Source organism: Durio zibethinus, chromosome 26 (genome assembly GCF_047325235.1).
Source record: "Durio zibethinus cultivar Kanyao isolate XHJ-2024 chromosome 26, ASM4732523v1, whole genome shotgun sequence".
NCBI classification, from domain to species: Eukaryota; Viridiplantae; Streptophyta; class Magnoliopsida; order Malvales; family Malvaceae; genus Durio; species Durio zibethinus.
Genome location: NC_143187.1, coordinates 2,281,600 through 2,297,715, shown reverse-complemented (window position 1 = coordinate 2,297,715; position 16,116 = coordinate 2,281,600). Strand labels below are relative to the sequence as shown.

Sequence of the window (16,116 nt, the reverse complement as noted above, 5' to 3'; positions counted from 1 at the left end):
TAAATTTTATTATTATATAATAAATTAATTAAAAACCATTTAAATTTATTTATTAATAAAACTATTATTTGATTTTCAAATAATTTAATAACTATTTATTAATTTTAAAATATTAAATGATTTAAATTTTTTATATAATTTTTAGTTAATATATTTAATGTCTTTAATGATTATTTGCTTTCTTATTATAATTTATCTCATCACTATCATTATTTTTATATTTAAATATATATTTTACCATAAATTTTAATTTTATTATTACAATATTAATTTTACCTTTGTCACTATTCTCAATTTCATCAAAACTAATTTAACCGTCTAACCAAAACCAAAAGAACTTTACGAAAATTTTAAGCAAAAAACCATAATTTTTTAAACAATGACTTTGAATTTTGATTGATTGCCACAACTTTCAATTACGTGCAATCAAAATTTTTATTGTTGCGACGTTATAATTAAATTATAAAAAATTTTAATATAATTTTATAAAAAATTTTAATCTTTTATTGATAATAATTTTTTCTTACTTATACTTATTTATGTTTAAATATTAAAAGTTTTATGCTAATTATTTTTTCCCAATATTTTAAATTAGAAATGAAAAAGAGAAACATAATAGAAATACAAAATTGAAATAATAATAAGAGTTTAATTTTAATATTTAGTTCTAAAACAATAATAATCTTCTTTGTGAATTTTTTCAAATCAGGTTTCAAATATTAAAACTCAGGTTTTTGTTATTCAAAACTTGCAATTATAAGTTTGAAACAATTGAAAGTTTGTGTGGTAAAACTTGAAGCTTTGAGTTACTTATAACGAACGAAAATAAATATCTATATTATTATAAACTTATGATTAAATTTGAGGTTATGAGTAAATTAATACCAACTCAATCAATTATTGGTAATTAGAACAAAAGATAAAATTATTTTAAAATATAAAATCAATGATATATATGTCTTTTCATTATTTAAAAAAAAAACAAAATACCCACTTTTTATCGATTATTCGCTTCCAAAATATATTTTTCCGTTTTCAAAACACCATTTTTTTCTACCAATTCTAGTATCAATTATTAGAAAGTGAAAATCCTAATATGTATTTTGAATAAAGTATTTTAAATATTTCAAATTCAGATCAAGAGTAAAAATAAAAAATATTTTAAATATAAAATTCATTGAAAAGTGAATATTTACCACAAATTACCATCATAGGAAGACCAGTGGAAGTCTTCTCACTTTGGCTTCCACAGTTCCACTTTGAATGAAATGGAAAATTTAATAAATTTGATCAAAAGTTAGATTAAAATCTCCCATTCCAGTAAATAAGAAATTAAAATTTAATTACTCGGTTACCCATAAAATTTCCCGTTCCACTAATTAAGAAATTGATATTTAATTACTCAGTTGCCCATAAAATAACCCATTCCACTAACTAAGGAATTAATATTTAATTACTCAGTTACGCACGTTGTTCTAGACCTATCTGCTTTTGTGCTTGCCAGCTATGGTGCCACTTACTCCTGTTGTTGTCTAAGACAAGTAAAAATAAAAGCCGCTGTGATTTAATGCAACAGCCTTTGATTCAAGCTTCTCATTGTTCTTTCTCCCTCTTGCTTGTTGAGAAACACTCGTCTTCTTCTCTAGTCATTAAATTTTTCCTTGGAATTATAATCTAGTGCAAAACTATGGGGAACGTTTTCTCGATTTCATTGTCGTGTGATACCACAATTTCCCGCTGCTGGGATTGTGTTGCTGGACAAGTAATCTACGCGTGTCGTCTTCAAGAAAACCTTGCTGACTTAAACACAGCTCTGGACGAATTAAAGGAGCGAAGGAATGATGTGGTTTGGAAAGTCAACATCGCTGTACAACAAAATTTGCGATCGCTGAATGAAGTTCGAGGATGGCTTTCAAGGGCAGAAACTATGATTAATGAAGTTGATGCACTGCTTATTGATGGTTCTGAAGAAATCAAGAATTTATGCTTGGGAGGCTCTTGTTCCAAGAATTGCAAGTCTACCCTCAATTTCAGCAAAATAGTGACCAAAAGACTACGTGATGTTAAGGATCTAAAAGAAAACGGAGCTTTTGAAGTGGTAGCTATGGAGGCACCTGCCGCTCCGGTGGTTGAAAGACCGAGCGACTCTGCTGTAGGCTTGGAATCCATGTTCAATAAGGTCTGGAGTGCCTTTGAACAAAAGCATGTGGGAATTATTGGCTTATATGGCGTTGGGGGAGTTGGCAAGACTAGGCTCTTGACTGAAATCAATAACAAGATTGGTGATTCATCCGGTGGATTTGATATGGTTATTTGGGTTGTGGTGTCTAAAGGATTTTATATTGGAAAGGTCCAAGATGATATCGCAAAGGGGATTGGCCTTTTTAGTGGAATTTGGGGTGCTAAAGCTCCTGAAGAGAAAGCTATAGACATCTTCAGGATTATTAGAGAAAAGAAATTTGTATTGTTGTTAGATGATATATGGGAAAGAGTTGATCTATCCAAGGTAGGGATACCTGTCCCGACTCAAGAAAATGGTTCCAAACTAATTTTTACAACTCGTTCTACTGAGGTGTGTGGCCAAATGAGAGCTCATATGAAGATTCAGGTGCAATGTTTGCCCGAAGAAGAGGCCTGGAAATTGTTTGAGGAACATGTTGGTAAAGATGTGTTTGATAGTCATCCAAATATTCGTGGGCTAGCTCAAGAAGTGGCCAACGAATGTGGAGGACTACCTCTTGCACTCATCACCATCGGTCGTGCCATGGCTTGCAAGAACACACCCGAAGAATGGAAATACACGATTGAAGTCTTGAAGAAATCAGCCAATTTCGTTTTTCCAAACATGGGTGATGAGGTATATCCTCTTCTAAAATTCAGTTATGATAGTTTGCCAAATGACATGGTTCGATCTTGCCTCCTATATTGTAGCTTGTTCCCAGAAGATTATGAAATTGATAAAGAATGGCTGATAGATTTCTGGATAGGAGAAGGATTTTTGGATGAACATGACACCATAAGTGAGGCTCGAAACCAAGGTCACCACATCATTGGTTCTCTCATTCATGCATGTTTACTGGAAGAAGGAGTAGGTGATTTGTATATAAAAATGCATGATGTGATTCGTGACATGAGTTTGTGGATAGCATGTACGTGTGAAGCAGAGAAATGGAAGTTTTTGGTGCAAGCAGGTTATCATTTGACTCGAATGCCAGAGGGGGGAAGATGGAAAGATATACGAAGAATGTCATTGATGAAAAACGAGATTGAAAATCTAATAGAAGCACCTAACTGTCCCAATCTTCAAACTTTGTTTCTCAACGATAATCAACAGTTGAAGGTGATTCACAATGATTTCTTCCAATTTATGCGTGGCCTAAAAGTTCTAAGCTTTAGTGGAAGTAATCGTATAAAAGCATTGCCGGTGGGGATTGCAAAATTGGTATCTCTAGAATTTCTCGACCTATCATATACAAACATAAGAAAGCTACCAATTCAATTGAAGGCTTTACGAAAGCTGAAGTGTTTGAACTTGAGTTACATTTACTGTCACATCACAATCCCAAGAGGGTTGATGTCTGGTTTCTCAAAGCTGCGAATATTGAGAACGCGTGACTCTTATCTTTTCGATGAGGCAGTAAAAACAAATAATGAACACTTGTTAGAAGAACTGCAGTGCTTGAATCACTTGAATGCATTGTCCTTGTCTGTAAGAAGTGCTTTTGCTCTTGATAGATATTTGAATGCAGAAAGATTACACAACTACACTGAAGAAATTGGGCTTGAGATTTTGAAGGACTCAAACCAATTGAATATTTTATCTTTAGCGAATATCAAGTCTCTACATACTCTAGCAGTTACGGAGTGTGAAAGTTTGGTAGAAGTGAAGATGGAGTGGGCAGGGGAAGGCAGAATGATAAAAGCACAGAGCCACATTCAAACCTCTCTAATTGCAACCCCACATTGCTTCCAAAGCCTCCACAAGGTATTCATATCCCAATGCTCAAAATTGAGGGACCTAACATGGCTTATTCTCGCTCCAAATCTGAGGGATGTTCTTGTAAGCGAATGTGATAAAATGGAAGAAATAATCAATAAGATAACACTGAGACAGGTGGCAGAGCTCGTAGGAACTTTAACCCCATTTGTAACACTCAAATCTCTTACTTTACGGTATCTCCCAGAACTGCAGAGAATTTACAGGAATGCACTACCCTTCTCATGTATCAAGGAAATTCGTGTTCTAAATTGCCCAAAGCTGAGGAGACTTCCACTCAACTCTAACAGTGCAAATGGAAACAAAATCAGCATTTATGGAGAGAAAAGGTGGTGGGAAAAGCTGGAATGGGAGGATGAATCTACTAGAAATGCTTTTCTTCCTTGTTTCATTGCAATTTAAAGAAGCGCATGAAATTGCAAGTAATCTTACATTTACCTCTCTCCATCTCCGTTACTGTTGTCTTGAACTTGTTGTGTCATGTTGCTTTTGTCGCTTTTCTAGGTTGTATCGTGTTCTTTGGTTAAATGCTATTTTTTGGTGAATCTTGGTCATTTGGTAAGAAATAGGAGCTTTCATAGTTGGTTCAACTTTGTTGTACTTTGAGACTGCTTGATGCTTTTATATTGTCTATTAGAAGTTCAATCTGAATATCTAATTTTTTTTCATATATGTTTAACTAACATGTGTTGCAAATTGTTTTTGAAGCACAAGCACTAACCAAAAGGAGGTAACACGATGCATTGCATATTGTTTTGGTTGAAAATACTATGCAGAACTGTTGTGGGGAATATCTGTCTAATGCTTCATTGTTTTTGAAGAAATTTAGTTATCATCAGTCAGTTTATAATGAAGCCTGCTAAAAATACTATGTTTATTGCAGAGAGTAATTTCTGAGAAGATCTGATTTTTCCTTTATTCTTGAAAAATATTGTAGATGTGCAGCAAGATAGTTTTGGGTGCTGCTATACTTAGGCAGACTTAATCTGGCTACTTGTGTGTACCCTGTCTGAAGAGAAGAGAACTTCAGAAAGCAAAATCACCTGCTGCTCCTTTTCAGCAGATTGAGAAAGACTTTAAAGCTCATCTGTGTGCCCCATCAAATGTAGCAGCTGTACCAGAAAATAAGGTCATTGGTGATCATTGTGGTATAGATTATAATTACTCGTTCCTTAATGGGATTGCTTGTTACAGTGTTGCTTGTCTGTTATAGACCTTGGGGTTATTTGTCTTTTAAAACATATTCACTTTTGTTTTCCTGTTTCTTCTTGGATGAATGTAATTTCAATTGTCCTAAAAAAAAAGGTTACTTACGCACCCCCTCTCCCCTCAACCCACCCACACGCATTGTTTAAGTATTCATCTTAAATAAACTTTAGTTGTGTTATTGCGTGTATCATGCTTCAATCAGCAGCTGATCCTTTAACAAAGTTTGACCGTCACTTCTCTATAAATTTTCTCCTTTGGGTGGGAGTATGTAAGAATGGAAGGGTGAAAGAAGTGCAGAATATTGAGCAAGAAGCTATATACACATACAGTATCTTGAGTACTATGAAAATTTGTTTTGCCATTGGATGATTTATGGGACCGAGTTGATCTAAGAAAAATTAGAGTTCTTATACCAGACCAACAGCATAACTCCAGTCTCACTACACGTTCCAAACAGGTTAATGGTTTAATAATGGAAGCCCATAAAAAGTTCAAAATAGATTGCTTGCCACAACCTTTTGCTTGGCATTTGTTTCAGAAGAAGGTTGGAAATGATACTCTCAACCTGCATCCAGATGTTCCTAAGCTCGCAAAAATTATGGCCAAAGAGCGTGCCGGTTTGCCACTAGCCCTTATCACCATTGGTCGGGCCATCGCCTGCAAGAAGACATCAAACGAATGGATTCATGCAATTGAGGTTTTAAAGAAATGTGTCTCAGAATTTTCAGGTCTGGGTTTGATAGAGCATGCTATACATCCTGAGTGATTGGTAGAAGACACAAGCATTTCCTATAGGCAGTTATTCACTCCAAACTCCTGTCTGTGATTAGTGCTAGCTCAGAACTTGCTGTCATTAAAAAGATGTTAGATAAATGAAAGTTGAACTCACAAGGTGCTTCAAAGACAAATTTTGGGTGACATTTTGTACAATGAACTGATCATATCCAACCAATAAACTGCATAAAAATCTTAGAACAATTGAATAAGAAGCCTAGGTTCTACAACAAGCTGAATGTTCCAAGGCTTCTCTTTCTTGATATATTTACTACATCAAAAGGGCACTTAACCTCACTAATAATTTTCGCTGTAGTTTCTGTTCTTTTATGCTTTCTTAATCAACACAAATAATACAGAACAATATGGGGATCATTTTCACTACATATTCCCCAAGAATGATAATAAGAAAACCTATAATGTCGGTATATGCATCCAAAACATTACTTGGAAAATAGAAATCATATATAATATTATATTACAAAATAAATAAATATTTGATAAAATTTATTATGTAGATATTTATATAAATAACTTATATTTTTGACACGTAAGATAATTTATAAAATCAAACAATTCAAAAAATTCAAAAAAAATATCAAAATTTTAATTTAAAATTTGAAAATACTTAAATTTAAACTATCCTAAATTATTCAAATTTCAAGATAAATTTGATAATTATACTTGAATTTTGAATTAGAATTAAAATTAAATTGTAATAACAATTAAAACCGAGAGAATTGCAAAGTAAATCGATAAATGAGATGTGAACCAAGACAGTTTTGGGTGCTGCTATCCTCAGGCATACTTGATCTGGCTACTTGTACTATTTCTGAAGAGAAGAGAAAGAACCCTCAGAAAGCAAAATCACCTGCTGCTCCTTTTTATTTAGTAGATTGAGAGAGACTTTAAAGCTCGTTTGTGTGCTGCTGAACTAAAAAATAAGGTCATTGGTGATCATTGTGGTATGGATTTTAATTACTCGTTTCAGATTGCTTGTGACAGTGTTGGTTTCTGGTGTAGAACTTGGGATTATTTGTCTTTAAAACAGATTTACTTTTGTTTTCCTGTTTCTTCTCGGATGAATGTACTTTCAATTGTCCTAACAAAAAAGTTACTTACCCACCCCCTCCCCCCTCAACCCACCCACACACATTGTTTAAGTACTCATCGTGCACAAACTTTTTAGTTGTGTTATTTTGTGTATCATGCTTCAATCAGCAATTGATCCTTTAACAAAGTTTGATCGTCACTTCTCCATAAATTTTCTCTTTTGGTGGGAGTATGTTAGAATGGAAGGGTAAAACAAGTGCAGAATATTGAGCAAAAGGCTGTAGACACATACAGAATCTTAAGTACTATGAAATCTTGTTTTGCCATTGGATGATTTATGGGACCGAGTTGATCTAACAAAAATTAGAGTTCCTATTCCAGACCAACAGCATAACTCCCATTTAGTCTTCACTACACGTTCCAAACAGGTTTGTGGTCCAATGGAAGTGTCACGCCCCAAAATATTACCTTGAAATAAAATCTCAAAGTAATATGAAGCTTAATCCATAACCATTAAAAATTTCTCAAATAAAATAAGATTATCATTAAGTAAAATACCTAGATAATAAGTTTTTAAAAGTTCAATGTTGAGTATTACAATTAAAAAAAATAATATTTCATAAAAACCTCTTCTCTAAGTAATTTTTTCGTGCTCAGATTCTTCTAGCTCCTTATAAGACTAATTATACTTATCGTTTATATCATCTATAAAAGAAAAAAACATGGGAAATGAGCAAACCATATCTTAATAAGTATAAACCCACACACCTTATCGAATCAAACATTGTTTTCATATGTATGATATAGATCATTCTAAAAATATTCATCAACTTATAATATCAAAAATAATTCAAAAATCAGCATTCTGTCAAACATTCATATATCATAAATCAATATCAAACATGTCATCAAATCATTGATCAATTTGTAAAAAAAAAAATTATTCATCACAAATCATCATTATCATTCATTTATTGTTAGTTATAGTTACTGCTATAACCTGTGACATTGGCCGTATCGACAATTTCATTCTTTTGATCATTGTTAATTATTATAACCCGCTAGCCAAGATCTTACATTAACTACTATAATCTGTTTACAAGGCCATATAATCATGTCTATGCTAACTACTACTACCTATTAGCTAGGGCCATAGAACTAGTTTTAGTATCAATGATCTCACTTCTTAGATATGTAAAAACGTAGCTATCATTAAATAATTCTTTAAACATAAATCATTTTTTCATTTTATTTATAAGCATAATCCATCATTTATATAAAGAAACGCCAAATAATCGTATGCTTGATCCTATTTTCATACATCAAAAATAATAAAATAAAACATTTTTTCACTTAGAAACATACATATATATTTGAAAACAAGTAGATTGTAAGAGATTCTACTTACCTCTTTTTTATTCCACCATCTAGTTTTTCTTCTCAAATAATTAACAGCCTATTCAAGATAATTTTAACATAATAGTAATTAATCAACCTATTTGAGACTACTTATATCAAAACAATTAAGTTAAACAAGAATTAACTCAAGTAACTAATTCTAACAACTTGCACTACTTTAACTAAAATGATCATATCTCAAGATATCCAACTCGAAATTAAAATATTTTTAATGCGTTAAAAACTACACTCTTTAAGCTTTCTAATCATATATAGCCCATCTTGTGATTCATTGTGGATTAATTATAACAATTTTTGTAATTTATATCATATGCTGCTGTCAAACAGCATGTATATATTCTCATAAAAATTATGTATTTATTCATATGAAACTTTAAATTCAATTATGCTTATTTTATTGAAAAATTGACTCAATAAGCTTTCTAAATATATATGATTTAATCTGTAAATCCTTATATAAAAATTAAGAAGAATTTCGTAATTCTTTCATGCTGCTGCTACTAGGTAATCTATACATCCTTAAATAAAAATTAGATAACTTTTCATAAAAAAACTCGAATTCGACTCCAGTTTGTTTCATTATAAAGTAGATTCAACACGTTTTCCAACGATATATAATAATCATAGCAATATTTAATCTTTTATTATAGAATATAACATTAATTTATCACTACAAACACAAGATTTATGTTAAGGTTTATACGAAATAAAAATTTTCCTTTCTATTCCCATCAAATTTCTGCTTCAATAATAAAATCACATTACTAACTTTCTCAACACTTAATTAGACCCTAATTAAAGTCTAAATTATTTGCTCAAACTAATTTTGAAGAGGGATAATGGAAATCTTAAAATTTTAAGATTTTTCGATTACAAATTATATCTCAATATTTAAAAATTAATACTCCAAAATTGAAAGAAATTATTTATTCACTTTTGAGAGACAATTCTTCTTGCAGATTTTATTGTTACCCTTCACTTGGAATCTTTCGATTTATCTTTTCTGTATAAGAAACAGATAGAAATAAATTTGTATTTTTCTTTCCATTAGTCATCGATTGAAAACTAAATAAATTAACCCTATTAAAAAATTTTAGATTATTTATCAATAGATCCTCTGCATTTTTCATACTTTATTAAAGAGTCTCTACTTATAAAAATACTTAAAATAATCTTTTTTTTTTTTTACTGGTATTACACGAAGCTCATAAAAAGTTCAAAGAATAGTGCTTGCCACCACCTGAGTGATTGGTAGAAGACATAAGCATTTCCTATAGGCAGTTTTTCACTCCCAACTCCGGTCTATGATTAGTGTTAGCTTAGAACTTGCTGCAAAGATGTTAGATAAACGAAAGTTGAACTCACAAGGTACTTCAAAGACAAATTTTGGGTGACATTTTGTACAATGAACTGATCATATCCAACCAATAAACTACATAAAAATTTTAGAACAATTGAATAAGAAGTCTTGTTTATACAACAAGCAGAATGGTCCAAGGCTTCTCTTTCTTGATATTTTGCTAGACCAAAAGGGCACTTCGCCTCACTAGTAATTTTCTCTGTAGTTTCTGTTCTTTTTTGCTTTCTTAATTGACACAAATAATACAGAACGATATGGGGATCATTTTCAGTAAATATTCCCCAAGAATGATAATAAGAAAGCCTATAATAAAAAAAAAAAAATCACTAAACAACGCATTCAACTACTAATTTAGCAGCCTTCTCCCACAGCTTGTTGTCCCCACTTGACAGTTGACCTCGCCAAGGCGTTCATTGGGTCAATGCATTTCTTAGGAGGACGACCATCCCGAGACAAGAGGTCACGCATGTCATCAGACGCCAGGATTATAGTATTGGCTGCCCTCACCATGAGAACCTGGAGTGCAATTCTCTGCAGATTTCGTGCCCCTTCCATGTCTTTTCTCTTTAAAGCATCAATTAAAGGGATTACAATGTGTTCCATGTGTTGCTTTATCTGGCAGCACAACTTCAAAACCCTACATGCATATATTGAAGTAATGAATGAGTGCTCACAATTTCCAAATCAGTAGCATGATCGTACTGAAACTGGTATCATATAGGTTTAATATATATTTTTTTTAGTTACAAAAAACTTATGGAATTTAAAGCTCTCCATAACAAGTAAAATTTGAATTTAAGATAAAACAAATCAAAGACAAAAAAGGATTTAAAAAGAAACTATTTCTAAGGAGGTCATAACCTTAAATGTCAATAACATAGGTACCCTCAAATTTGGGAACTTTATATGCTTATCTATCCAACATATGTACAGAAAAATATCCAAGAAGTCTACTCACTTGACTTCCACAGTTCTATTTTGAATGATTTGTAAATTTTGATAATTTTGAAAAGTTAGATTCCATTGCCACTGACTAAGAAATTAAGATTTAATTACTCAGATATGGTGCTCTTTACACCTGTTGTTGACTTTGATTCAAGCTTCTTATTGTTCTTTCTCCCTCTCGTTGTTGAACACTCGTCTTCTTCTCTGGTCATTAGAATTTTTCTTGTTTTTTCTTGGGAAATTTAATCATTTTCTTGGAATTATAATCTAGTGGAAAACTATGGGGAACTTTTTCTCGATTTCATTGTCGTGTGATACCATAATTTCCCGCTGCTTGGATTGTGTTGCTGGACAAGTAATCTACACATGCCATCTTCAAGAAAACCTTACTGACTTGAACACAGCTTTGGTCAAATTAAAGGAGCGAAGGAATGATGTGGAAAGGAAAGTCAACATCGCTGTGCAACAAAATTTGAGGCCGCTGCATGAAGTTCGAGGATGGCTTTCAAGGGCAGAAACTATGATAAATGAAGTTGATGCACTTCTTATTGATGGTCCTGAAGAAATCAAGAATTTATGCTTGGGAGGCTGTTGTTCCAAGAATTGCAAGTCTACCCTTGATTTCAGCAAAATAGTGGCCAAAAGACTACGTGATGTCAAGGATCTAAAGAGAAACGGAGCTTTTGCAGTGCTAACTACGGAGTCACCTGCAGCTCCGGTGGTTGAAAGACCGAGTGACTCTGTCGTAGGCTTGGAATCCATGTTCAATAAGGTCTGGAATAGCTTTGAAGAAAAACATGTTGGAATCATTGGCTTATATGGCGTTGGGGGAGTTGGGAAGCCTAGGCTCTTGACTGAAATCAATAACAAGATTGGTGTTTCATCCGGTGGATTTGATATGGTTATTTAGGTTGTGTTGTCTAAAGGATTTTATATTGGAAAGGTCCAAGATGATATTGCAAAGAGGATTGGCCTTTTTAATGGAATTTGGAGTGATAAAGCTCCCGAAGAGAAAGCTATAGACATCTTCAGGATTTTGAGAGAAAAGAAATTTGTATTGTTGTAAGATGATATATGGGAAAGAGTTGACCTGTTCAAGGTAGGGATACCTGTCCCGACTCAAGAAAATGGTTCCAAACTGATTTTTACAACTCGTTCTACAGAGGTGTGTGGCCAAATGAGTGCTCATAAGAAGATTGAAGTGCAATGTTTGCCCGAAGAAGAGTCCTGGAAATTGTTTGAGGAACATGTTGGTAAAGATGTGTTTGATAGTCATCCAAATATTCGTGGGCTAGCTCAAGAAGTAGCCAAAGAATGTGGAGGACTACCTCTTGCACTCATCACTATTGGTCGTGCCATGGCTTGCAAGAACACACCCGAAGAATGGAAAAACACAATTGAAGACTTGAAGAAATCAGCCAATTTTGTTTTTCCAAACATAGGTGAAGAGGTATATCCACTTCTAAAATGCACTTATGATATATTGCCAAATGACATGGTTCGATCTTGCCTCTTATATTGTAGTTTGTTCTCGGAAGATTATGAAATTGATAAAGAATGACTGATAGATTTCTGGATAGGGGAAGGACTTTTGGATGAACATGACACCATAAGGGAATCTCGAAACCACGGCCACCACATCATTTGTTCTCTCATTAATGCATGCTTATTGGAAGAAGTAAATGATTGGGAAATAAAAATGCATGATGTAATTCGTGACATGAGTTTATAGATAGCATGTACGTGTGAAGCAGAGAAATGGAAGTTTATTGTGCAAGCTGGTTATCATTTGACTCAAATGCCAGACGCTGGAAGATGGAAAGGTACGCGAAGAATGTCATTGATGAAAAACAAGATTGAAAATCTAACAGAAGCACCTAACTGTCCCGATCTTCAAAATTTGTTTCTCAACAATAATTATCAGTTGAAGGTGATTCACAATGATTTCTTCCAATTTATGTGTGGCTTAAAAGTTCTAAGCCTTAGTGGAAGTTATGGTATAACAGAATGGCCGGTGCGGATTGCAAAATTGGTATCTCTCGAATATCTCGACCTATCATTTACAAGTATAAGAGTGCTACCAATTGAATTGAAGGCTTTACAAAAGTTGAAGTGTTTGAACTTATGTTACATATACCGTCGCATCACAATCCCAAGAGGGTTGATGTCTGGTTTCTCAAAGCTGCGAATATTGAGAATGCGTGACTCTTATCCTTTCGATGAGGCAGTAAAAAAAAAATTAATGAACACTTGTTAGAAGAATTGCAGTGCTTGAATCACTTGAATATATTGTCCTTGTCTGTAACAAGTGCTTTTGCTCTTGATAGATATTTGAATGCAGAAAGGTTACACAACTACACTGAATATATTGGGCTTGAGATTTTGAAGGACTCAAATCAATTGAATATTTTATCTTTAGCGACTATCAAGTCTCTACATACTATAGCAGTTAAAGAGTGTGAAAGTTTGGAAGAAGTGAAGATGGAGTGGGCAGGGGAAGGCAGAATGATAAAAGCACAGAACCACACTAAAACCTCTGTGATTGAAACCCATCATTGCTTCCAAAGCCTCCACAAGGTATTCATATCCCATTGCTCAAAATTGAGGGACATAACATGGCTTGTTCTCGCTCCAAATCTGACGGATGTTTTTGTAAGCGAATGCGATAAAATGGAAGAAATAATCAATGAGATAAAACTGAGGTAGGTGGCAGAGTTTGTAGGAACTTTAACCCCATTTGTAACACTCAAATACCTTACTTTAGAGCAACTACCAGAATTGGAGAGCATTTACTGGAATGCACTACCCTTCTCTTGTATCAAGGAAATTTTTGTTCAAAATTGCCCAAAGCTGAGGAGACTTCCACTCAACTCTAACAGTGCAAAAGGAAACAAAATCAGCATTGAAGGAGAGGAAAAATGGTGGAAAGAGCCGCAATGGGAGGACGAATCTACTAGAAATACTTTTCTTCCTTGTTTCATTGCAGTTTAAAGAAAGGCATGAAATTGCCAGTAAGTAATCTTACATTTACCTTTCTCCATCTCTGTTACTGTTGTCTTGAACTTGTTGTGTCATATGTGTCGCTTTTCTAGGTTGTATCATGTTCTTCGGTTAACTGCAAGTTTCTGGTGAATCTTGGTCATTTGGTAAAAAGTAGAAACTTTCATGGTTGGTTCAACTTTGTTGTACTTTGAGACTGCTTGATGTTTTTATATTGTCTATTAGAAGTTCAATCTGAATATCTAATTTATTTTGTCTATGTTTATCTAACATGTCTTGCAAATTGTTTTTGAAGCAAAAGCACCAATCAAAAGGAGGTAATGATGATGCATGGCATATTGTTTTGATTGAAAATACTATGCAGAAGTGTTGTGGGGAATATCTATGTCCAATGCTTCACTGTTTTTGAAGAAATTTAGTTATCATCAGTCAATTTATCTGAAGCTTGCTAAAAATACTATGTTTCTGCAGAGAGTAATTTTAGAGAAGATATGATTTTTCCTTTATTCCTGAAAAATATTGTAGATGGGCAGCAAGACAGTTTTGGTGCTGCTATCCTCAGGCCTACTTGATCTGGCCACTCGTGCCCTGTCTGAAGAGAAGAGAAAAACCCTCAGAAAGCAAAATCACCTGCTACTCCTTTTTAGCAGATTGAGAAAGACTTTAAAGCTTGTCTGTGTGCCCATCAAACGTAGCTGCTGAACCATAAAATAAGGTTATTGGTGATCATTGTGGTATAGATTATAATTACTCGTTCCTTAATCGGATTGCTTGTTACAGTGTTGCTTTTCTGTTGTAGACCTTGGGATTATTTGTCTTTAAAACAGATTTACTTCTGTTTTCCTTTGGATAAATGTACTTTCACTTGTCCTAAAAAAAAAGTTACTTACCCACCCGCACACTTCGTTCAAGTATTCGTCTTACATAAACTTTTTAGTTGTGTTATTGTGCTTTATGTTTCAATCAGCAACTGATCCTTTAACGAAGTTTAGTTGTCACATATCCATATATTCTCTTTTGGTGGGAGTAGGTTAGAACGGAAGGGTGAAAGAAGTACAGAATTTCGAGCGAAAAGCTAGACACATTCAGAATCTCGAGTACTAGTTTTGCCGTTAAATGATTTATGGGACAGAGTTGATCTAACAAAAATTAGAGTTCCTACACCAGACCAACAGCATAACTCCAACTTCACTACACGTTCCAAACAGGTTTGTCGCCTAATGGAAGCCCATAAAAAGTTCTTGATATTTTACCAGACCTAATAGGCACTTCGCCTCACTTACAACTTTCGCTCTAGTTTCTGTTCTTTTATGCTTTCTTAATTGACACAAATAATACAGAACAATACGGGGATCATTTTCAGGACTTATTCCCCAAGAATGATAATAAGAAACCCTATAATAATAATAATAATAATAATAATAAATCACAAAAGAATGCATACAACTACTAATTTAGCAGCCTTTATTGCCGTCCCTAACAGCTTGTTGTGCCCACTTGACAGTTGACCTCGCCAATGCGTGCATTGGATCAACACATTTCTTAAGAAGAGGATCACCCTGAGGCAAGAGGTCACGCATATCATCAGATGCAAGGATTACAGTGTTAACTGCCCTCACAAGGAGAACCTGGAGTGCAATTCTCAGCAGATTTCGTGCCCCTTCCATGTCTTTTCTTTTTAAAGCATCAATTGCAGGGATTACAGTGTGTTCCACGGTTGCTTTATCTGGCAGCACAACTTGAAAACCCTACATGCATATATTGAAGTAATGAACCAGAGCTCACAATTTCCAAATCAGTAGCATGATTGTACTGAAACTAGTTTAGCTACAAAAACCTTGTGGAATTTAAAGCTCCATAACAAGTGAATTTTGAATTTAAGATAAAACAAATCAAAGACAGAAAAGGATTTAAGAAGAAATCATTTCAAGGAGGTCATAACCTTGAAGGCCAATAACATAGGTACCATCAAATTTGGGGAACATTATATCCCTATCTATCCAACATATCTACAGAAAAATTCCCAAGAAGTGAAATATGATGGTGAAATTGCAATTCAGACATAAAAATGAAATAATCGGTCCATCATCTCAACCCCTTTTTTCACACCAACAAATTAACTTCTTAGTAAGAACTTGAATTTATGATCAAATTATCAAACTGACAATCTCCAATTCTCCATGGAAGTTGAAGAGAACAACTTGCACAGGTTTAAAAACAGATACATTGGACCTTTCTGCAAGATGATTTATGATCAAATACAATGTGCTCATATCATGCCAAACATATAATTTAAACAAGCTGAGACCTAAGAGGTGACCTAGAAGCTGTGAAAGATTATGAGCTGTATGCTCTTTAT

The 16,116-nt window shown here is 33.6% G+C and overlaps 1 protein-coding gene and 1 pseudogene across 3 annotated transcripts; both read left to right on the top strand.

The window, feature by feature from the left end:
* Positions 1–1,478: 1,478 nt before the first annotated feature.
* On the top strand, positions 1,479–5,393 carry LOC111274455 (disease resistance protein RPS5 pseudogene; annotated as a pseudogene). 2 transcript variants are annotated; one of them, XR_016334254.1, is made up of 2 exons: positions 1,479–4,419; positions 4,935–5,393. The product of XR_016334254.1 is annotated as a disease resistance protein RPS5 pseudogene, transcript variant X1 (transcript). The 2 variants fall into 2 exon arrangements; XR_016334255.1 differs by having other exon boundaries at positions 1,506–4,415.
* A 5,081-nt stretch (positions 5,394–10,474) lies between these two features.
* Positions 10,475–14,792, top strand: LOC149511111 (putative disease resistance protein At4g14610). Its single transcript, XM_089755873.1, has 15 exons — positions 10,475–10,533; positions 10,694–10,782; positions 10,873–10,964; positions 11,029–11,658; positions 11,701–11,811; positions 11,857–12,255; positions 12,490–12,984; positions 13,026–13,409; positions 13,464–13,742; positions 13,850–13,942; positions 14,053–14,074; positions 14,122–14,231; positions 14,283–14,429; positions 14,498–14,612; positions 14,725–14,792. The coding sequence occupies exons 1-15, from the start codon at positions 10,475–10,477 to the stop codon at positions 14,790–14,792; spliced, it is 3,093 nt and encodes a 1,030-aa protein (XP_089611999.1).
* The last annotated feature ends 1,324 nt before the right edge of the window (positions 14,793–16,116 follow it).

Excerpts from the sequence above, each read along its gene's own strand:
- LOC149511111 (XM_089755873.1), top strand. The coding sequence starts at position 10,475 with ATGAGTGCTCACAATTTCCAAATCAGTAGCATGATCGTACTGAAACTG. Across the intron at positions 10,783-10,872 it reads CTACTCACTTGACTTCCACA|ATATGGTGCTCTTTACACCT; the intron begins GTTCTATTTTGA and ends TTAATTACTCAG. Across the intron at positions 14,430-14,497 it reads TGAGAAAGACTTTAAAGCTT|ATTATAATTACTCGTTCCTT; the intron begins GTCTGTGTGCCC and ends ATTGTGGTATAG.